The following is a 22764-nucleotide window of genomic DNA, read 5'->3' on the forward strand; positions in this document are numbered from 1 at the left end:
GATTATACATTGTTAGAGTTTAGTAGCTAATCTCTTCACCATGGACAATGTAAGCTCTGGAAAGAAGACAAAGTCTCAGTCTTACTAACAGCCGTCTGAGAGTATAACAAATTAATCTAATCACTCTAATGTGCATATCAGTCTGCTCTACTCATTCGGACATCTACTGCTGTTTATCAACAGTAACGTGAACAAGAGCAAAATATTGCTCACAAACAAATTTACCCATACATCTGGCCACGCTTTCTGTTTTCCAGTGAGTTGGAGTTTGCTTTATGTTCTGTTACATGTAAAGTTTGGAAACAAAACTTCAGCCTATTCCTGCACTCAGGCACCTTAAATTATAACTACAAAACAGGGTGGGGGCAGAGAGAGAGAAAGAAAGAGAGAGAGAAGGAGAGCTCATCAGAAGTGATTAGCATCTCTCCAGCTAGTGTGAGCACAGATACAGACTGGGCAGACGATAGCAGGACAGCTATATAGTCTCTCCTGTCATAGGTCTTATATTCTTATATTGCTTTTCTAATTATTATTATTAATATTATTATTATTGTTATTATAGTAGTAGTAGGCCAATTTGTTGTTCTGTTTTTGTATTGTTATACTACTGTATCTCATTTGGAGTCATTGTTCACTTTAATAGATATACATCAATAACAACATTAAAAGACAAGCCATAAACACATTTAGTTAATCTGCTAACAAAATTACTCAAGAGTCATTATTGTTTAACCCTGGGCCCAACAGGAGTGTGCGATTTGCCTCCGAGACGCCTCCTAGATAAGGCATTTAGACGCAGGGTCAGATTTCTTGTAATCTGACAACGACAAGAAACTGCATTGTGGCCCTGGATTCTGCGCCCCAAACCCCTACGAGCCCAGCCTGCTTTGAGTCACCTCATCATAATAAAAAGCACATTTCCCCTGCTAGACTTATGTTTGCCTAACCCAGAGCCACGAAAAGCATCTGTATAGGCAACAAGGTTTTTTTTCCCCAACTTATGAACTCGTTTTACTACTTATCGAGTTAACCACAACAATGGCCACGGCGGAAAAAAAAGATCGCCAGATTTTTGGGAATACGTTTTTAGTAGAGACTAGTAGTCTAGATGTCCCTTTAATACAATTTATCATCTTCCAGGAAAATTGTCTGATTTCAAGGAGACCCTCAAAGCTGACCTGATTTTCATCGTACGTCCTTCAGGGAGGTAACCTACGTAGGCAACAAATCCAGCGAAATTAGCTCCATTTATAGATTACAGACCAACTTCGGTTTCGTCTAGAAATTGGGTTACTTTAAAATCGACCTTACCGTCGTGGCCTAGGTAAAAAGTTCAGCGTTTCAACACCTGGCTTATCTGCGGCGCGCCAGTCATGTGGCTGCCACTAAAGCGACATCTGTCGGGGTTCTACCAGTCAGGATTTGGTTCGTGCAACAGGATGTAATGTGCGACTTCCACTGTCGGTTTTTGTCGGTAAGTTTCTTGAAAAGTTTGGATTATATACATACGTTCACGTGTTCTGGGCTTTATTCTTGTGGTACAGGACTGGACTCTGTTAAGTTTCCACGTTTTGGTGTTTTATTATACGTTACGTGGGAGAGTTTAACATCTGTTCCTCTTAAGTAGCGACTGTTATTTAACCAACATAACTCAGTCGTACCGGTCAGCAAAATACGCCCCTTGTTTTAGCATTTAATATCCTTAACTCACAAACGCCAGACTCGGCGTTTATTTCGGAGTATGTTGGCCTCGGCGCGTCACTTTTTGTGTGGGTTTTATATTTTTTGTAGTCAAGTTTCGTTTTCTGGCTACCTAGCGTCACCTACCCAGCTAGCCGGCGTGTGGTCGAGGTCGCCGAGGTGGGCAAAGTTATTTTCCTCCTTCGTTAAGTCGCAGTTATGTTCGCGTTTTCACGGAGTTTGTCGAAAACGCGTTTCGTCGTTGTAATTGTGTGAGGGGAGCTTGCAGTTGGGCATTTCAGTCCCAACCGGAAAGCCATGCTCATGCGTTTGGAAGGGATAGCTAGACACCTGGCTGCGATTCCTGTGGACAGATTGTTAGCGTTACAGAAGTAATGAAACCAATATACAACGTTTAGTTTCGCTTGTTTTATTCATTTTCATCGTAAGATCTGTATTTGTCGTATAACTATTGAGTTGGTGGTTTAAAGGTAGCCCATTCTCCTACCGTCCATGTTCAACGGCTCACAGCCTTCTTGAACACGTTCTGCACAGCGCCTTCATTTTAGTCCGTGTGTGTGCTTTGTTAAATAGTGTTGACTATTTAACTACTTATTTATGTATTCGTCTTGTAAAGGATATTTTCAGCTCGTCAGACTTTTGCCTGACGATTTGAAACACTGCGGAGGCATGAACACTTAGGATACACACATATTCGGGTAGTGAGTTGCTATGTCACTGTCGGCACAGGCTACTTTGACCTCACCCACTTATTCGTACTCTCATTTCTTAGTAAACCACCTGTTGTGAGAGTTGTGAGAGGTTAGAGACGTTTTTGTTTGTTTGTTTGTTTGTTTCGTGTTGGTGTACGCCTACTTATACTAAGTTCCTTTTTAACTACCACGATTTTGGCGCTATATATTTTTGTCAGGTTAACTTTTAAACTCGTTACTTATAACGAGTTTCACCTTCATTTAGTTGACTAAACCTGGCATGTCCATAAATGTTGAAAGTTGCTGTGGGTTGATTTGTCACTGGAATGGGTGACTCTACTAAGGGAGCACAGATTACACACACACACACACACACACACACACACACACACACACACACACACACACACACACACACGGACTCTTGACTATAAATTGGAAACCCAGTACAGGGAGTGGGGTTTTGCTCTAATAGAGCAATATGAAAGGGGACCAACCCCCCAGCAACAGAGGTGGGAGTAGATACTGTGACTCTAATGCTGTTTTGTTTCTTTCATATTTTCAGTAACCTTTAACATGTTTCCTTAGGTAACTCAGTTATCTTTCTTTTGAGATTCCTAAAGTTTGTGTAAAATGCAGATGAATCTTAGGCTTGGATTGAATATTTGTTTTGTGGAGCACAGGCAGGTACAGTGAATCGCTTACTCCACTTAGCCAATTTTATACATGGTAATCTTGCTCATTTTGATTTATGACCTGTTTCACATGGAAGTTGGTTTACTCCATTTTTCAAAGACACAAACTTATTCACATCAGTTTGGCCATGTGGCGAGAAAAATGAAAATCTTTTTCATTCTTTATTGCTCTGATGCTTCTCACTATACATCTCAGCCAAATAATCGCTTTCGTATCATGCTAAAGTTTTTTTTTTTGCCTTTGCTCATGTCTTTTTAATGTTTTGAACTGGCTTCCTCAGAAACAAATTATTAAATAGTATGTTTTTCCAGACACGGGTAAAGACCTGTCTTGGCCAAAATTGCATTGACATTGTGATTCACTGTTAAATCCCTTCACACATGACCCAGATGAAACCGGATTCTGTGGTCTGCTCTAATGTGTCTGAACCGTGGGGGCAGGTTTAACCCTCAGGCCTGTGGCGTGGTGGACCCCTGGTGTAGCGCTCTATGTGACTTCACGGTTTCAACCACGAAATTCCACATGGCACCAGTACAAGTTTGTCTCCCTTTGCATAAGCAAGGGAAATGCCACTGACGTCTAGTCCAAGAAATTCTCTCTCCATCACATGCCTGCATGTGCATACTGGGGTGTGCTTTCATGGGGCAGACACACTTCTGAAATGTTGACTGGGCTGAAGTGAGTATTATCTGTTCCTCTTGAGATCTTTGTGTAGGTTTGTACAGAGATTTGTGAAGGCTGAAATTGGGTACAACAATTACTTTTACATTTATGGCATTTAGCTGACACTTTTATCCAAAGAGACTTGCAGTTTTGACTGAGTACAGCTTGAGCAATTGAGGGTTCAGGGTCTTGCTCAGGGGCCCAAAAACTTGGCTGTGGTGGGGCTTGAGCAACCAGCAACCTTCCAATTACAAGTCAAGTTTCTTCACCACTGCGCTACCACTGCACTGAACATACAGCATTTGTTAGGCCACATGTCGATTGTAAATCGGTTCAACATCGTTCAGCAGAGATTTCTGTGACTTGATGGGGCCCTATTTAGCTGTGCTATTTAAAACTGGAAATGCTTGATAATGAAGCAGCATGAATTCTGCTAATTGATGCTTGAAATGCTCTAATTGCAGCAAATGGCCTACTTACAGGGAAAGCCCCAAATCATGAGGTCTTTTATGTGCTTTGAGCAGGAGGCTAAATTGTTTTGTATAACATTTTCTAATAATAATAATTTCTCCTGTGCAGTACTGGGGATTTTGACTGGAATACAGTACTGCAGGTTTGTTTGTTTTTTAATAAACATGTACAAGAATTTTTATTTAGTACACAAACAAACAATATATAGAGGGAAAGGGGTCAGCTTGAATGACTGTTCATCTTTTGGTGGCAGGTATGGGATTACACTTAGGTGCGTCTCAAGCCAAGTTAAATAGTTTTCAAAATAGGTTCCAGGTATATTTTTAAAACATCTCATGTATTTTGTCTAATAGCAATTCTCTGCTCATTAAGTTTCTTTTGTTTCCTGTTTTGAGCTATAATCGTTTTGGCTGTAGCAAAAAAACAACAACCAAAGAACAGTTTCTACATGGACAGGATTTATACTAGTGATTCATCTTCCAAAATTCAGGAAAAAAAGGACAAAATTTGTCCTATGTAAGGATAAGTTAATATATTTACAATTGCTTTTCAAAAAGGTTGAATCAAAGTACAGTCCAAAATACCATGTCATCCAAAGCATTTGACGTACAGTGAGAACAAACCCTTTTCTTTAAATTTAATGCAGGTAGTCAGAGTTAAATAAGATATATAAATAACTTTGCTTTGTAAATTTAGTTTTACAATTTACATATGTTTTTGTATATTCATAAAAAGCCTTTCCAGACAGATTGAGTTGCATATCTAAATCCTCTTCCTATGTAATGGGGGCACAAACAAAATCTTATTAACAGCCAGAAATTAAAATGGGGAATCTTGTTTTTTATCAGTGCCATTTTGTGGACCAAGTATTTGTGAAAGAGAGAGATTTTCATTATATGACTTTTTGGGCATTACTTTAAAAAAAAAAAATGTATTGGTTGTACCAGGCTCTGTAGGGTTCACTTTTATGAAGAGCTGAAGTATTGAAATAAATAGGCTTAACTTGGTAGGAAAGCTCAGTTTAAGAGAAGAATAGTTTTTAACACATCTATGAAATATGTATCCATCTGTGAATTTATTTTGCTTTAAATCTAGCTTTTTGTTTGCACAAATGGTGTAAGCATTCTTGATTGTTAGCCTGTGCCTGTGTCAAATCAGGCCACTTGTGAAAGTGATTGATTAATATTTGCTTGAAGGGTTCAATTGTTTTATTGCACTATATACTTGCTGCCACAGCTCAGCCAAATCTTCTGATGCAGTTTAATTCAGCTTTTTCTTGTTCTAAAAACTAGCGCGGAACCGTCTATAGCCAGTTGTTCAGACATCTACTTGTTAATAGCTATAGTAAAGTACTATACATTTAAAGTACTACACATTAAGACTTTGCTTTCACAAGAAACTATTAATCAACGACTTTCATAAATGAGCAATACATTGATTGCCCACCAATTTTCATTCATCTTGTTCTATAAGGAAAACCACACAGTACAAAGACCCCAAATAAATCATCAAAATAGCCTTTTATAGTAGTGCCATTAAAGTTGGCCATCACTATTTAGTCAAGGCAAGCTTCTAATTTTTCCATTTCATTTCTTTCATTAGTGTGAAAGGTTTTTCTTCTTCCAACAATTTGTTTGGTGAACTGGTCATTTGTACCAAACAGGGTAAATTTCAGTTCTTTTCCCCTGTTTCGAATCCATTCTTTTTGCATGTAATATACAAACTTGGCTACCATGGGGCCTGGGACATTTTCATTTGCTGGTTTCCCAAGTTCTTGCGATTCAGGTTCTTGCGGTTGTAATTTCAGACTGCAGTGCAGTTTCAGCATTGTCTTTGGGATTCTCTTTAGTGACGCCAGTGAAAAACAATATTATCCCACATACTGTGATAGAGCAGCGCCAACATTTTGTTTCTTTGAAAGTCATTGTTTTCATTTTCTAAGCTGCCTACAGTGACCTGTAGCTGAGTACCAGCTGATATCATAATTTCTATTTCTGAACCTCCTCAATCAGTTTATGACTAGTAATTGACCCTTGTCATTATCGTTTCAATATCACTTTTTAAAGTGTCCAAGTCAAATATAGTTAGTTTTCCATTAATTGCCAGATGAGTCATAATTCACTTGAATTGTTTGAGGTGCTGTCATATGAGAGAAGGGTGTTTGGTTTCTTCCCGCCCCCACCAATGGAAGGACTGATGAGGTTTGGAGTTGTTCAAACTGCTTGGTCCAGAGCAGGCACCAGTGATGCCAGAATGGAAGAAAATCTAGTGTATTTCAGACCACTTGTAAAGCCATCACTCTGGGAAATTCTCAAATGAAGTTGGATATCGGGGCCTTTTAAACTGCCTGAAATAAATGTCACGACAATAAGGTCTTATAATTCTGTGGAAGCTCTCCACCACGTGCAGACATCCGCCATATGGGTTGGCTTTCAATGAGTGCCCTGCTACAGGTTGGTTTCTAATCTCAGTTGCATACTAGGCATGCCTTTTAAGTCTAAATGCATTACTGCCACTTGGCTATTAGTCTGGGTGCAGTGTTGTGTACAGGCTTTTAATGCATACCATTTTACGGGTTGGTATGTGTCGTGGTAGGGTTGTGCGGGTGTGTTTTTTTGTTTTTTGGCTGTGCACAGCACTATTGGTTGGGTTCTTGTGGTTCAGGTGGCAAACTGGTGCTTTCTCTTGTCGTTTCTCTGAAGAGTGACTTGTCGGCTCCTGAGATGGCACTTCCCAGCACTGGGATGTGAGTGCACATGGCCCTGGAATGTAGATTACAATCCTGAAGCTCCTTGCCTGAGGTCAGCATAACTCGAATATCATTCCATATAGAAATTCCTAGCAGTATTTCAACAGTTGCTTTAGGCACTGGGCGTGTGGGGTGTATCTACAGTATATCTCTGCTGTGTGTGGGTGTGGGTGTGGGATTTCGGAATGGTATGGGAAGTGGGTCTGTTTGCTAGGTCTAGTATTTTTGTAATGGTCATTTGCAGTGCTGCTGGAGCGTTGCTGATCAATTTGTGCAGCCTTGTGAAGCCTTGCAGTACAGGGCATGTTTGTTTATGTTGCTACATTAGTGAGATTATAGTATGCTTTTTAACACACAAGAACATTCAGTGGCAAGTAGTTGATGATTGGCAACATAATTACTAAAATGTTGTTGAATCATTTGGGAGCTGTGAAACCCTACAGAATTCTTCTCTGGGATGTGAGATTGGTCAGAATGTTGTTGCCAACTGTACAAGAATAGTAGTAGTAGTAGTAGTAGTACAGGTTTAGTAATAGTATAGTGAAGGCCAGTATTGCAAATTGATTAGCAAACTATATCTGTTATTGTATGTATCTCTTCTGGATTTTTTGTTTACTGTAATCATTTTGTATGTTTCTTAAACAGGTTTCTTTTTAATCTGCATAGTGCAGCTTATATATTCTTACTTTTACACAATTAATGTTAAATGTTCATCTTTGGTACATCACTGGGGAAGGACCAAGGCTACACACAATGGAATGAAAACAGCAAATTGTTTAATGTTTGATGTTCAGCAACAGTGTGAGCAGAACAGTGTAGGTGTGATATTAGTTCACGGTGATGCCTGGACGTCTTTTAGCTTTAATGTCTTGTAGTTTTGCTTTGCTAGAGCAATACCAGGATTTTTTTTGTGAGTTGATAATGTCCTTAGAGTTTTATTTTGTTTAATCTTCTTTGTTTCATCAATTTTAAATCATTTAATGTAATTGTGCAACTGTTTCATTTTGTTTCTGATGTCCTTGCTAAATTTAAAACATTTGTCATTGAGTGTTTATCAGTAATTTTCTTGATATTATTGCTGGTTGTTGGTGGTACCTAGACTAGACCTCTGTGTGTTTTATTTTGATATGGAATACTATGTAAACAGTATCCAAGCAGCAGATTAATGCTGGGGTTGGTCTCATTGATTGATTGTCTCACAGCGCCAGTAGACATTACATGACGAGCTGCTACAGTCCGACTGTTTTTCAAACAAAGAAGCTTGTGCGATGGCTGACCGTTTCACCTTTAAAAAATGTTTTTTTTGCTTGGATCAGCTGTAAAAAAACAAAAACAAAAAAACCCACCTAATTTATAAATTAATATGAACTTATTTATTGAACTAATTTATTGATTTATTTATAATTCATGCAAATTTTATAAACTTTCAGTTTTATTTATTGCTGAGGTTTCACAAAACAAAGAAACAAAGATTTTTTTTAAAAAGTCTTTACACAAATCAAGGAAAAAGGAGGGGTAAAAAAGATCAGCTGGAGACCCCAACCTCATGGCAGTGTTTCACGTAACGGGGACCAGGAAGAACCTTTACAGTATTGTAGTACAAGAAATGGTCTCTGAAAGGTCTGGTCTTGCCATGTTTTCTAACTTTTATTGACAGAACCGCTAACAGTGTACCATGAACTTTATCTTCTCAAGTCTTAAAGGGAGACTTTTCCTTATCGAGTGAGGGTAAGTTTGGGGGGGGGGGGGTGGTTGCTTTTTGCAGTTTAAAAGGATCAGGCATCTCGCAAAATCTGATTTGTGGGCAGGCAATTGAACACATTCAGGTATTACTCCAAACATTGCTGTAAGAGGTGAGTTCATGGGTTGGCCCTGGACATCTAATATTGTAGCCAACATGGAAGTCCAGAAAGAATATAATGAACAAAATCAAAACATTTGGTATATATTGGCATTGTCCTGCTGGTACCTGTAGTTGATGTCTTGATAAATACTAGACAACTTGAGCTTAGTCCAGTATATTCTGTGAGGTTTACACTGGATAAGCCCATGTGTTGCACATACAGAGGAAGAATGCAACCAGTGTAGAATAGTGTTTCAAAGAGCATCTGATGACTCTACAGCCAGATTCTCAGCCCACAGTGTTTGAGTCATGTTGAGAGTGGTGAGATCACACAAGTTTAAGATAATGAAAGGAAATGGTTTTAAACCAGGACAGACTTTAGAGAGCATCTATAGGAGACTGGTGTGAAGCGTATGGAAAATCCACACGAAAATCACATGCTGGGGCGGAAAACTTTCAAAACTCGAAATAATATGAATAAACAACTTGGCAAGCTGTTGAAATGAAGCAAAATGTATGTCCTTGAACGAATCCAGTATATGCCATGTAGCACTCCTGGCCCAAATTCTAAAAATTCCTTCCTGCATGGAAGGGGGGACCAGAGGATTATTTTTGAAAGGGTGGGAATAATGAGGGTATCCGTATGCCAAAAAGCTTAAGATCCTGAACCTAAATGTGGGGGAGAGAGGGGAGCGCAGCATTAATTTGGCATTAAAAGCAGTCGTTTTGATGAAGAATGTTACTGAGAGGCCATCTGGTCCTGACATTTACTGCTTTGCAGGGTCATCCCTGCATTAAAAAGCATAAGGTTCAGAAAGCTCACCCTCCATTAGAGCGTCTTTGTTTGTTAACTGGGTCGTCTACTGGGCACGCCCATATTGTGACGTACACTAGAGCTCTTTGAGCTGGTCGTTGATTATTTGATCATCATTAGTAATGCCAGTTGGGGTGTTTATTTGCGGATCATTAATTGGTAGGAGGAGGACTTTTAAGCTGGTGCGCTAGAAGTTTGTCAGGTTTGCCGCCAAATTCATCTTATGAATATTTTTAGATTTTAGTAAAATACCATCAGCGTCTTTGGAAGCTTAGCATAAGGAATTTTTATCTATATATAATATTTCGTTTTTATATAAGTGGTTGGATGATTACAAGGAGAGGAAACGTAGTCAGAACTGAGGGACTCCAAAAAGGCAACATGGTAGATGTTGAGGTTGGCTACAAGTACCCTGGAATGCCACAGGCAAATGGCAATCATGAAGATGCCACAAGAAAAGCAGCTACAGCCACATACCTACACGGAACGAGTCAAATCCTGAGAAGTCGGCTAAATGGGAGGAACAAGATCTGGGCCATCATGATGACTATCAGATACCCCGCTGGCGTAATCAGCTGGCCAAAGGAGGAGATGGAAGGCACTGATATCAAGACAAGGAAACTCCTCATAATGCATGGAGGGTTTGATCCCAAATCCAGCACCCTTGAGCCTATGCACTAAGCGGAAGAAGGGTGGCTGAGGATAACTGAGCATCGGTGCCACTATCCAGGATGAAACATCAAAGGTCCAGGAGTTCGCCAGGTGCTTAGTAAGTACCCCCAGACAGCAGAAACCCGAGGAAGATGGGAATGAAGAGGAGCAGAACCCATCATCCCCTACGCTGTATGTACCACCGGCAAATGGTGGAAGTGGCTGATGTAGAGAAATCCTACCAATGGCTGGAAAAAGCTGGATTAAAGGACAGCACAGAGGCACTAATCATGGCAGCACAGGGATAAGTTCTGAATACAATATCAATAGAGGCTGGACTCTACCATGCCAGGCAGGACCCCAGATACAGGCTGTACAAAGATGCCCCTGAGACAATCCAGCACATAACAGCAGGATGCAAGATGCTAGTAGGCAGCGCGTACATGGAACACCGTAACCAAATGGCTGGAATAGTTTACAGAAACATCTGTGATCTGCAGGGGCTGGAATTTCTGAGGTCAAAGTGGGAAACGCGCCCGAAGGTGATGGAGAATGACCGAGCTAAGAGCCTATGGGACTTCCAGGTCCAGACTGACAAAATAGTAATGGCTAACCAACCGGACATCGCAGTGATGGACAAAGAGCAGTAGAGGGCCGTATTGATTGATAGATGTGGAAATCTCAAGTGATTGCCACAATAGGACCAAGGATTGCGTATTTTGTTAAGCTTTACTGGAGAATTTAAACCTTTTACATTCCAATTGGGGAAAGTGAGAGGGTGTGTATTCAAAGTAACTGAGCTAGACGTTTGAGAAAATTGGAACACAAAGTATTCATCAAATAAGGTCCTATAAATGACGCAAGATAATTGAGAATGCTAACCAGCAGAGGATTGAATGTTGTTACATAAACAAAATCAATGCACTTTGTTAAAGGTATGAAAACATAAACGGAGACACACGAAAACTCCACGTCCCGCCCACCACTGCATCATCCCAAACGCGATGCATGTAAATCCAGGAGGCACCAATCCGAGATGTAAAATGTTTTACTGCATACATTAAATGTATTGCTATCTAAACCTACCCTTTATAAAGGTAGCCATCCACCGATGATGAAGGGATTCCAAAGTCCACTTGGAGCCCCACAAGCAAGTTATACCACTTTTCCTTTCAGACACGATAAGCTGAAGGTGCCGATCATGGAAGGCTGCGGTTTATCAAAGAAGTATTCACCATTAGGGTGTGCGATCGTCCCAAAACTAGGCTGCATTACCCTGTAACTGGCCATTAATGCTAGCATATTCGGCTTTTTTTTTTTTTTTTTTTTTTTTTTTTTTGCTTTGCACTGGCGGCTATAAATTCCAGAGAAATATGAACCCTGTTCCCTTGTAAGAGAGGAGGCTGTGTTCGCTGGTTTGTTAGGGATACAAACTTGTTTGGCAACGAATGGGTGAGGGTGGCGTGCACAGTGAGCCTGAGCTTTTATTGGCTTATTCAGGACAAGACAAGTATCTCTTGGAGCAACTGAGATGAAATTCGGTTGGCTGCGCACCTTCTAGTCCACCTCAAATTCACACAAGGCATATATTCCATCAGGATCTACTCTCAAGGTCCTCACATTTCATCTCGAGGGTGGTCACCTGCGTGCTACGTTTGGGGACCTCAGAGTTCAAATCTCTGCAGAATACAGTTCTCAAGCTCTGTTAGCCACTGGTGGTGAGTCCATAGTCGCTCGCCCAGAGGAAATGGAAGAGGGAGGTTGCAATTTTGCTTCCAGAGAACTGACTCAAATGTGCAACCATTGAATTTATCTCGTCATAGATGTCCTTATTTTTAGTGGTCATGGTTTCTGTGAATGCTCTGAGGTTCAGCTGAGTGATTAAATGAGCCCTGTGGAGGGTTTAGCGTATTTTGGTGAGTAGCAGGCATTTTAAAACCATATTGGCGTATCATGGGGCTTTCTGTGAGCCTGCTTGGTTTTTCTTTTGATTGACCATTTTGGAGAGAACTTCCCATCTCCCACAGCCTAATAACCTTATATGGCAAATTCTGCTTATAAAAAAAGTAGAATATTGAAATAAAATGTCTGAAACTGTAGCACAACTGACTACTTGGTCATCCAGTACTCTGTGTACAGTTCTCTTGATCTGTGTACAGACCTCTGTACTTTCACTTATCTTTGGTGTTTGTGAGCAGTTAATTCTGTTACTCAGTTCAGGATTAGTTTATCGTGCACCTTGGACTCAAATCTTATTAAACTTTCTAAGACGTTAACGGTTTGGATTTGATGTTTCTAAACGATTCAGTCATTTCTCTCTCTCTCTCACACTTTTTTATGGTTATACAACATCTATCTTCCATTCTTTGAAACTGAGTGATAAATATTTAATCTTTGGGTAAGAGGGACTGGGTTAGAAAACGCTCAGTCTCTGCTGGACTCGTTTACTTTTAAACTGAGCCATGCTTTTCCAGCAGACTTCTCTGTGCTCCGATCCACACTGCTGTGCTGCACGTGTGCTGGCCCGCCCTAACCGTGCCGCTCCTCAACACTGGCTAGAAGGACGGAGCGTGCCGGAGCGTTTTCTCCGCAGCAGGGGCGGCGCTCTGGTCTCTAGACCCCTGAAAGTGAATTGGCCACGTTTATAACGGCGAATTAAGGCTTCCATCTTTTCTTCCCTCCAGCTACACCACCTTCGGCTCCCTCGTGTTTCGTTTTGAAGTAACTCCAGCACAGATTCGAGACCAGCCAAAGAGGCCATTGAGCATCGCGCTCTGCTGGCAGGGTGCTGACAAACGAAGCAGTCAAGCCCCAAAAAACAAACCAGTCAAGTCCACTGTTTCTGTTCTTACTTTTTTTTCAGTTGATCTCCTTCATAGGGTTCAACATTCAAAGTAGAAGAGCACATTTTAAAAAAATAACATTTTCACAATAGCCTGTTAGTCCAGCACGGAGTTGGCACAGAATATTGCCTCCATTTGCGTTTATAGCATTTGGCAGACAAGTGATTTACATAGTTAACAGTATAACAGTAAGTGTGTGCCCTGAGAATTAAGCCCATGACTTTGTTACGAGCACCTTGTTCTACCTGCTCCAACAAGTTACTCACTTTTACTGCATTTGGCAGCAGAGTGACAGAATATTTATGGTCCGTTGGGGTTGGTGCGGCATGCATATGGAAATTGTAGGTTTTTTTGGTTATTCTAATGCATCAGCCTTTTTGTCGCATTTGTGATCACTTAAAAAAAACAACAAAAAAAAAACAAAAAACCCAGCAGTGCAAAAAGACAGAATACAAAAATAAATTGTACAACACAATACTGTAACTTAAACAGCCATTAAGCACAGAGCAATAGACTACCCAGTAATCAATGGGTAATGAGGTACTACTGTACGTACATTATTTTTAGTGCACATTGATGGTAATAAAGCTTAGCAGCTTTAGCATAGTCATAAATGTAGACGGTATGTACAGAGTAAAGTGAGCAAAGTGTAATTGCGATGTGACTGGGTCCTCTAGGTAGTGCAATAGATCTGAGAAATGGGCCGAGGCAACATTTTCAGTTTCAATGTGTAAGCTCGTTCGGTAGACGTGTTCATCGGTCTGACAGCCTGCGGAAAGAAACTCCTAGCTAGACTTGGTCTGGATGGTTCGTATCCTACACCCAGATGGAGGGGATATAAACGGTCCGTGCTGAGCGAGATCCTGTTTCCACCGCCACACGGCGGATGTCCAGGGAGTGCGCAGCGCGCGTGCCGTTCTGAGGTCCTCGCTGGTCGCATTTGTCTCACTGGTTTGTGGTTGCATGTTGCCCTCGCAGGACATCAGCCTCCTCGGTGTCCTCCAAAAGCCCCATGACTTTAGCAGCGTCAGTAACCCGGCGATGACGGTGCTGTGATGATCGGCGAGACAGTTGTAGATGAACAGGCTGCGCAACAGAGGACATGACACACACCCCTGGGGGGAGTCTGGGGTGCAGAGAACAGGGGAACAGAGTGCAAACAAAAACCCCTGACTCCACAACCCGTGACTGCATGATATCTCTTATATCTATTAGAAAATGTTTATCTGTTCTTTCTCATAGAAGCCCCCCCCGCAAAGGATGTGTGCGGGTGCACGAAATATATTATGAGTCGTTTTGTGGCGGCTGCAGCTGTTTGAGAAATGTGCATTTGGCGTTTGGCAGAGAATAAAAGTTCTCTAGAGCCTAAATATTTATCTGAAGTTTGGCACTTGCTTTTGTTGGAGTCCTCGATGTTCTAACTTGCAGTCAAACATTAGTCCAAGTCAATTATCATGTGGAATTACACGTTTTCTGCTGTGTGCAACTCTCCAAATTACTATTTTAATTTTAAAAAGGAAGCTAACATTTTATTCATGCAGTTGACTTACTTTATGTAACCTTTCCATGCTTCACATTCAGCTCAGAGGTCAGACCAACCATAAAGATTTCTGAGAGACAGTGGAAGAACTTTGAGGGGAAAATCTTATACTTTTAGTGTATTTAATAAACCTCAGTAATCCTTATGCTTATGTAGACCCAGTGTAGTGCTGACTTTGTCCATAAAGGCACTAAAGGGATGTCAGGACATCTACACGTAGCATATACAGTTGAACCTTGACTTTTGCGTGTTTAGCTTTCGCTGATTTGATTATTCTCCAGTTTGCCATCAATAATTAAGTGGCAGTTTTGCAGCCTACTTCTGAAAATATGCAGAACAACAACAAAAAAAGGTTAGTAAGTCATAAATGCAGAAATAAAATAGATTAATAATACATGTATATAATTTATCACCATACACATACACATAAATGTATTAAAAAGTTAGTTTGTAAAAGATTTCACTGCACTAAAGAACGTTGGACAACTCTTTGTGTTAAATATGGTCAGCAGTATTAAGAGTTGAGGTTTTGGGGGTTCTATGGATTTATTTGTGGTTTTTCCACTTTTGCAGGGATCCTGTGTCCCTAACCTCTGCGAAGTGGAGGGCTGACTGCATTATGTATGCGTTATAAAGTTTTGTTGCCTCTTTGTATGGCTGTGTAAAGGTGGGGCAGGATTTTGGATGGATTTTTGGCTACTGCGTTTCATCCCTTGTTGATTCTTGTTCAGCTAGCCTCTAAAGCCAAGTCCATTGTATGTATGAAGACACAGAAGTCATGCCTGTCTGAAATAAGCCCATAATTACACAGGCTTCATTATTTTCCATTGGGAATATGATTTGGTTACTGTGTGAGTGTGTAATTCTGAACTGACCAGCTTATCTAGTTACTAATTAGTGAGCTGCCCTAATTGCTGTGACCTTGTGAGAGTCCTTGTAAGAGGTGTGTGTGTGTGTGTGTGTGTGTGTTAATGCACTCTGGGATTGCCCCCTCCCACCAGATTTCTGCCACAATTAGCCCCCTGCTTGTACCCCCCACTGCCACCTGTTTGAGAGTTAGGATGGGGTAAAGGCTGCTGTGATCACCTGGGCAAGCGTACACCTGGATCCTCACCTGCTGTCTCACCTGGAAACAGGTAAGATGTCCACCCCATGTCCACACCTAGCAAGGTGTTCACGATCCATGTCCATTCTTCAGAGTTCTTAAGAGATGTGTAACTTCTGTGTTAAATTAGGATCGTGCACATGTCTTGTTCCATTAACAAATTAATCTCAGTAAATTGATTTTCACTTCCTCAAAGTAACCCAACGAGTAGACCTATAGTATCTTCACGTTTCCTCTTCCTTCACAGAAACAGTGTGAGAACTAAAGAAATGAAATTTCAGTGCAGCTGATCAACACTGACCACATTAAAATGGACAGAAACTTTATACACACACACACACACACACACACACACACACACACAGAGAGACAGACACTCACTCACTCACTCACTCACTCTGAATGGCCTTTCACTCCGAGGTTGCATCCTCGTCTCCAAAAAAAAATCCATTAATTTGTGTATACTGAGAGAACATGCTAACAGTTTACACTGTATCATATTTTTATTGATTCTACAAAAAAGCCCTCTTGTCTTGTTGAACCAACATGTTTGAAGGGAAATGTATAAACGTGTGTAGTAATGCACAAAAATGCTAACTTTCTGATGATGGTAAATAAATGCCAATTAAAAAACCAAGATTAAAAAATGTAACTGAATTAACTTAAACCTGTATTATAGCAGTGTAAAGGCATATTTATTTGATTTAACTGTGAGCTCTCTAGTTTGTTTTCTTTAGGCCTAATAGCCTGTTCAAACTGTTCACTTATAGCCATTATAAATTAATGTGCATTAAGTCATTAAATACTAAAATATCACCATCGGACCTTCAAAATAAATTACAAATTGGAGTGTAAAGTGGGAAAGGCTTGACTTCCAGGAAAATACCGTGGGGGGTTGCGTTCTGGTTTCTTATTGGTCAGGGTGGCATCAGTTACAAAACCACAGGCTGAGGGTCGAGCAGAACTTTGCGGTAATTATCATTTCTAATTGGGCAACAGGATGGGATTTTTCCGTGATAATACTTTGTCAGAGGGGTGGGGTTCACCCGTCTATACAGCTGTCAGTGTTTGGCGTGCCACCCTGTATCACTTTTGTTTCATGTAATGGGAAAGGGGCGTAACAATGATCATTACGTACGTTTTCAGAAACATGAGCGGCGAGGGGTAGTTATGGTTACACCTACGCCTGATCTTAGTGAGGATTCTCATGAGTCCTCCTCCCTCACAAGACTAGCGCTTGCTACATCATGTCTCTCCAAGAGCCTTCAGTCTTTTTTTTTTTTTTTTTTTTTGACGTTTTTTTTATAGGCCATTGAGCTTTTGTGTGTTTCCTGGTAAGGTGATGGGAAATGAGGTTGCTTAAATAGTTCTGTGATGGCAGGAACTGCACGGGCATCCCTGAACATTCTGGCGTTTCACTGGAGGCTGTCAGTAAGTCTCTTCCTGTCATTCGTCTTCCTTGAGGAGTTGCTAGCCTTAATACTAATGCGCTCTTAACAGACACAGATTAATTGATACTGCAGTTTTTTTTTTTCCGTGTCCCTGCTATATTTCTTCAAAATGCTTTGGTGTTACTGTGACCAAATTTGATTAGTTTGATGAAATGTTGGGTGGGTAGTATGTGTAGATTACACTGGCTGCTGAGCTAAAAGGGTTGCTAGGATACAGTGGCAGCAAACAAACGCCATGACAGTGGAGATGATGTGGGTGAACAGGCGAGGAGCGACACTCATTAACCAGGCGAGGAGGAGGGGTCGTGAGCGCTAATGATGAAGCAGTAGCCCAGCGGGTTGAGAGACTAGATTTTCTTCCATTTGCCCCAAGATGGCATTTATACTGATAAATGATCCAACAGGCCACGCATCATCTTTGTAGCACCATAAAAGCTTTCGCCAATAACACAGACTGGGATCGCAATGGTGGAAAAGGGATGCTGACCGTTATCCTTTTAGTCAGAAACTAACAATGAAACTCAGTGAAATCCTAACTGATGCAGAACTAAAGTGTCTAAATCCGGAATCGTTTGACCCCTTGCACGCGCACATTTGCCCAACGAACTTTTTTTGTGTAGGCCACACTAACTGATTTTGTGGAAATAATGTGGTTTAGATAGAAACCATCTGCAAAGATGTTGTGAAATTGGCTGTAGAATTTAGTGTCCTCTGGGTTGAGTCATAACATTACTTTCCACTGGCCTACATGAATTCAAGTAATGTGTGTGTGCCTAAACGGCTCTGTTCAGAATTCATTGTGCTTCGAAGAATGCCGTACCGGGCCTTTAATTCACTTTTCATCTGAAGTCTGACTACTTGTAAATGTTTTACTGTGGTCCTTGAGACAATTTCTACTTATGGACCTTGTCTGAATAAACAGATCAAGTTAAACCTGACAATGTTCGGAGGAAAGTGTTTTTTGAGTGAGTTTGAAGGTAATATTGAAGAGCACTATGGCTGCAGTGTAAATAGGGTAATTCTCCAGTTTCCCAGATCCTAGTGAATGTCTCCCCATGACCATAAAGATTCAGTCTTTTCTGGGTAGAGGTTAAGCTTTTACCTTGTAGAACAATACTGTGTGTGTTTGGGTGACCTTGGAGTGTTTGTTGTGTTTTTTTGACTGGCCTCTCTGCATCTCTGCTGCCCAGGTGGTGAACGTTGGCAACATGCATGGACCTAGGAGGAAACCGAAGGTCTTTGTGATGACGGTGATGACCATCTTCGTCTTCATTGTGGTGGAAGTCTCGAAGAATGCTGGCCAGGGCAAGAACAGCAGGAACAAGGTTGTGATCCCCACCAAGGCTTTCTGGAACAAACGGGTCCTGCACAAAGCCTTCTGGAACCAGCAACAGCAGAGACTGGACCATAAGAACAACCCCATCCTGAACGGTCCGAACCTCACATTTAGTGGTGGGCTGCTGTCCGACTGGCTGAACTACACGGGCGGACAAAACTCCTGTGAACCAGATGTCAGTGTCATGACACAAGTGAAGGACTTCAGCTCGCTCCCGGATCGCTTTAAAGACTTCCTGCTGTATATGCGATGCAGGTCGTACCCCATGGTGGTGGACCCGCCGGATATATGCAGAGGTCAGCCTTATCTCCTGCTGGCCATCAAGTCCTTGGCACCCCACTTTGACCGGCGCCAGGCCATAAGAGAATCTTGGGGTCGAGCAGGTCTCATGGAGAATAAGACCGTGGTCACCATCTTCCTCCTTGGCAATGCCGCTGTTGTGGACCACCACCCAGACCTGTCACACATGTTGCGTTATGAGAGCGCCATGCATGGAGACATTCTTCAATGGGACTACAGGGACTCCTTCTTCAACCTGACCATGAAAGAGGTGCTCTTCCTTGAGTGGTTCAACACGCGCTGTTCTGGAGCCAACTTTGTGTTCAAGGGTGACGACGATGTTTTTGTTCACACTTCAAATATTATAAAATTTCTGAAGAGTCTGTCCCAAGCCAAAGCACAGGACCTCTTTGTCGGCGACGTCATCACTAACGCTGGACCTCACAGAGACAAGAAGGTGAAGTACTTCATCCCCGAGAGCATGTTTGTGGGGACATACCCTCCGTACGCAGGCGGCGGAGGGTACCTGTACTCGGGTTACGTGGCCAAGAGGCTTCATGGAGTCACGAGTCGGGTTGCCCTCTATCCCATTGATGACGTCTACACAGGCATGTGCCTGAGGAAGCTGGGTCTTGCTCCAGAAAAGCACAAGAGTTTCCGCACCTTCGACATTGAGGAGAAGTACCGCAACAACCCATGTGCCTACAAAAGCCTGATGCTGGTCCACCCTAGAACACCACAGGAAATGATTCGAATCTGGGCGTGGCTTAATGACCCAGCCCTAAACTGTCAATAAACTCCATGAGGCCTTTAAACAAACTCAGGATTGCTAATCCACATTTTGGCAGCTTGGATCTGTTGTTGTTGTCATCGTCGTTGTTGTCGTTGTTGTTGTTGTCGTTGTTGTCGTTATTATTATTATTATTATTATTATTATTTTCTGTAAAAAGTAACTGGTTATTTTGTGCATGTTATGTCTCCTGAATCAATCAAAGGTAATGTATAGATGGTATGAACTTGTGTTTCCAAAATGATGCTAAAGTTCTCGTGTTAGATATTTACAAAAAACCCTCCTGCTCTGCGTCAGTAACGACCTTTATGCACCAGTGAATTTTGACAGTCAGCATCATGGGAAATGGTTCAGCAGGTCTGAACTTGACACTGTCAAAAAATGCCAATGAAATATGCCAACCATAGTAGCTTATCATGTAAGTATTGCTAAAAAATGTTGGGCTGTTGGTTTTTATTGCACTGCTTGTGCTGCTGGGTTTTTTCTTTATATGTATATAATTTTTATTCCCCCCCCCCCCTTTATATATATATATATATATAGCATATTTAGTATGAGCCAGACTGAAGCATAATGTATAAAGAACTGTAACGACCATGAGAAAATGTAATTGTTTGATTTGTTGAAAGTAAACAGGCTCCACTGTTTGTAGTGGTAGTTACGCAGAAGGTGACCAATATAAACTGCTTTTGTTTTTGTGTGTGAGATTTTGGATGTTTGTTGTGTTGCTACTGTATGAGTTGCTGCTCCATTTATTGTTTTTCTTATTTATAGAAAAACTTCGACATGTAATAGTTACACACAAGGTAAAATTAAATGAGTGTAATTCCAGCACTGTGGCTAATCCAAAGTAAAATTATGGCAAAGTAATGGTTGCCATGAAGTGTCCATGTACGTTGTTGGTCAGATACGTTGCATGTGTTATATCCGTTATTGTTTTCGCACAAGGTTCAATTTCTCAGACTCAAAACTGTGAGTTTAATGCACCACTGATCTCACCTTTTAAACTGTTGTAACCAAAATGCTCATGCTTTTTGCTACCTTAGCCAGCTTGTCACGCAGGACAAACCCTCACGGTTGTTTTCAGAAAAGCGCAGCACTAAGATGCTTCAACTCGGTTCCTGTTCAGTATTTGTTTTCTGAGCCCCAAGTGTGGGTGCTTTAGAAATCTAATGACTCGGATATAGAAAGTTAGTGTAAGGAATATGTTCTGTTTCTAGAAGACCGCTATGGTGATCTGGAATGTTGTTCTTTTGTCCATCTGACGGAGTCATATGCCGTTCCTGATGATTCTCCTTTTCCCACTAATGGTGAAGAGAGTGGACGGTGTTTAGTAAGGCATAGCCAGCCACTCGTTCCCAGGTAGAGGGCGTGCCAGTTATAGTGACACCTGCTGGTTAGGTGTTAGAAGTTTCTCTCTCCCCTCCCCACTTGCATTGTGCGATGACACTGGATTTGTTTTTGTTTGTTTGTTTTGGGGGGGGGTTTTGGGGTTACATGGGCAGGATGGTGACTACATTAATGCACTGACAGACATTTCCAGGGTTCTACTGCTGATTTCGTCCTATCGCTGTTCTGACCGTATGCTGTTCACTGCCGGACATGAAACCAAATATTACCCATTGTGCCTGCCTGCAGTAGAGTGCTGTAAAGTGCTGTCTGTCTGAGATAATGTTTACGTGTCTAGATAAATAAGACAACAGCTCCATTTGAGCTCCCCTGCTCTTTGCAGGACACTAAAGCTCTCGACTTAAACGGCTGTTAAACTGTCGTTGGTTTTTGAGCAGTTTGAAGCCGGGCGGGTTGGGTGACCGAAGCTTAGAGAAGTGGCCAACTCAACCGAAGTTTTATCGAGTCACAAGCTTAGAATTATAGAACCAAATGAAAGTATATTGTCCCTTCTGTTGAGTGTGATTGAAGGGATTCTCCTTCACCCCCGGGAATCTCCTCATCCAAATGGAAAGACGCATCACTCGCTGTTGTAGCACACTTCGGCTGTAAAAGCAGACTTTTGTATTACTGTTCCTTTTACAAAACCATGGCTGTATGTATTAAGATATATTTTTGACCTGATTGTCAGTAATGACCCAATGCTAAGAGCAAATTGTCCTTTATGTGCCTTTCAAACAAGCATAATGAAAGTGCAGGCAAAATCTGCAGTGTTTTGTCACTTGTAAATGTAAAATATGTTAAAATTATGCTGATTTATCAGAATCACTCAGGTGTTCACTTATTGTAGCTGTAAATGCATATTGACCAAATCCAAATATTTTATGGCGTGCCACAGTACTTGCATAAATCTATTGCAAAATAAATGAATAAACTATTGTGTAGGTGAGGCTACTTGTCTAATATACATGAAAAAGTGAAGCGATGGCACCTCAGTCTGTTTGATTTAATTTCAATTGCTGAGCTTATTGTGACTTTTTTTTTTTTTTTTCTCAATTATGATGCACAGTCGGATTTTGTTCATTTTTCCTCTTGATTTAAATAAAAGAAAACATTTTAATTTTAGTTTTGTAGCTTATTGGAAGCCTTATTCATGTCTTGCTGTTAATTCTGCCTCATTTTCAGTTTTGTGCTTCTGCATGCAGATGAAGGCTGTTAATAGTCAAAGACACTTTAACTGAAACCTTTTGGTAAAACGCACCACCCAAATGTACAGGACACATTCTGTACACTTATAACTGTTTATGCTGCGTCTGCAGTGCTCTGCAGGGGTTGTTACCACTAAGCATGACTCTTTCTGTTGCGCTGACCTGTGCCTGACTCGGGTGTGGCCGCATTGGCTTGCTGAAAACAAGCAGAACCGGAGCCAATCCTATAAAATGGTTGGAGCGACTAACTCACCCAATCAATCTTGCGTGCACACACAATTTCCTCCACCAATAACACATGTGCACACATTGGGTGCTACACTAATCACACTCACACACAGTGCTTCACCATTGTTACTGGTAGCATTCATTTCTACAGGAATCAGATGTTTGCGATGTTCCCAAGACATGATGGTTGGCCAGAGGCTGATGGTTGAACAGAGCCTGATCTCGTGATTAAACATAAACGTAACATAGCAAAGGTCTCACGTCAACAAGCTCAACAGTCTCGACTTTAGACTCATATTTACAAATGCTGAGTTG

General features: G+C 41.3%; 1 protein-coding gene across 2 annotated transcripts; it reads left to right on the forward strand.

Annotated features, from left to right (window-relative positions):
- Window positions 1-1095: 1095 nt before the first annotated feature.
- b3gnt2b (UDP-GlcNAc:betaGal beta-1,3-N-acetylglucosaminyltransferase 2b) lies at window positions 1096-21632 on the forward strand. Of its 2 annotated transcripts, none has more exons than XM_035532808.1 (2): window positions 1096-1474; window positions 18410-21632. In XM_035532808.1, exons 1-2 carry the CDS (start codon window positions 1445-1447, stop codon window positions 19628-19630), a joined length of 1251 nt encoding a protein of 416 aa, XP_035388701.1. In that variant the 5' UTR covers window positions 1096-1444; the 3' UTR covers window positions 19631-21632. The 2 variants fall into 2 exon arrangements, with proteins under 2 accessions (XP_035388701.1, XP_035388702.1); XM_035532809.1 differs by lacking the exon at window positions 1096-1474 and adding an exon at window positions 15712-15799.
- The last annotated feature ends 1132 nt before the right edge of the window (window positions 21633-22764 follow it).

The sequence above is a fragment of the Electrophorus electricus genome, chromosome 13 (assembly GCF_013358815.1).
Source record: "Electrophorus electricus isolate fEleEle1 chromosome 13, fEleEle1.pri, whole genome shotgun sequence".
NCBI classification, from domain to species: Eukaryota; Metazoa; Chordata; class Actinopteri; order Gymnotiformes; family Gymnotidae; genus Electrophorus; species Electrophorus electricus.

Coding starts and splice junctions, on each gene's coding strand:
- b3gnt2b (XM_035532808.1), top strand. CDS start 1,445: ATGTGCGACTTCCACTGTCGGTTTTTGTCG. Junction 1,475..18,409: donor TCCACTGTCGGTTTTTGTCG/GTAAGTTTCTTG, acceptor TCTGCTGCCCAG/GTGGTGAACGTTGGCAACAT.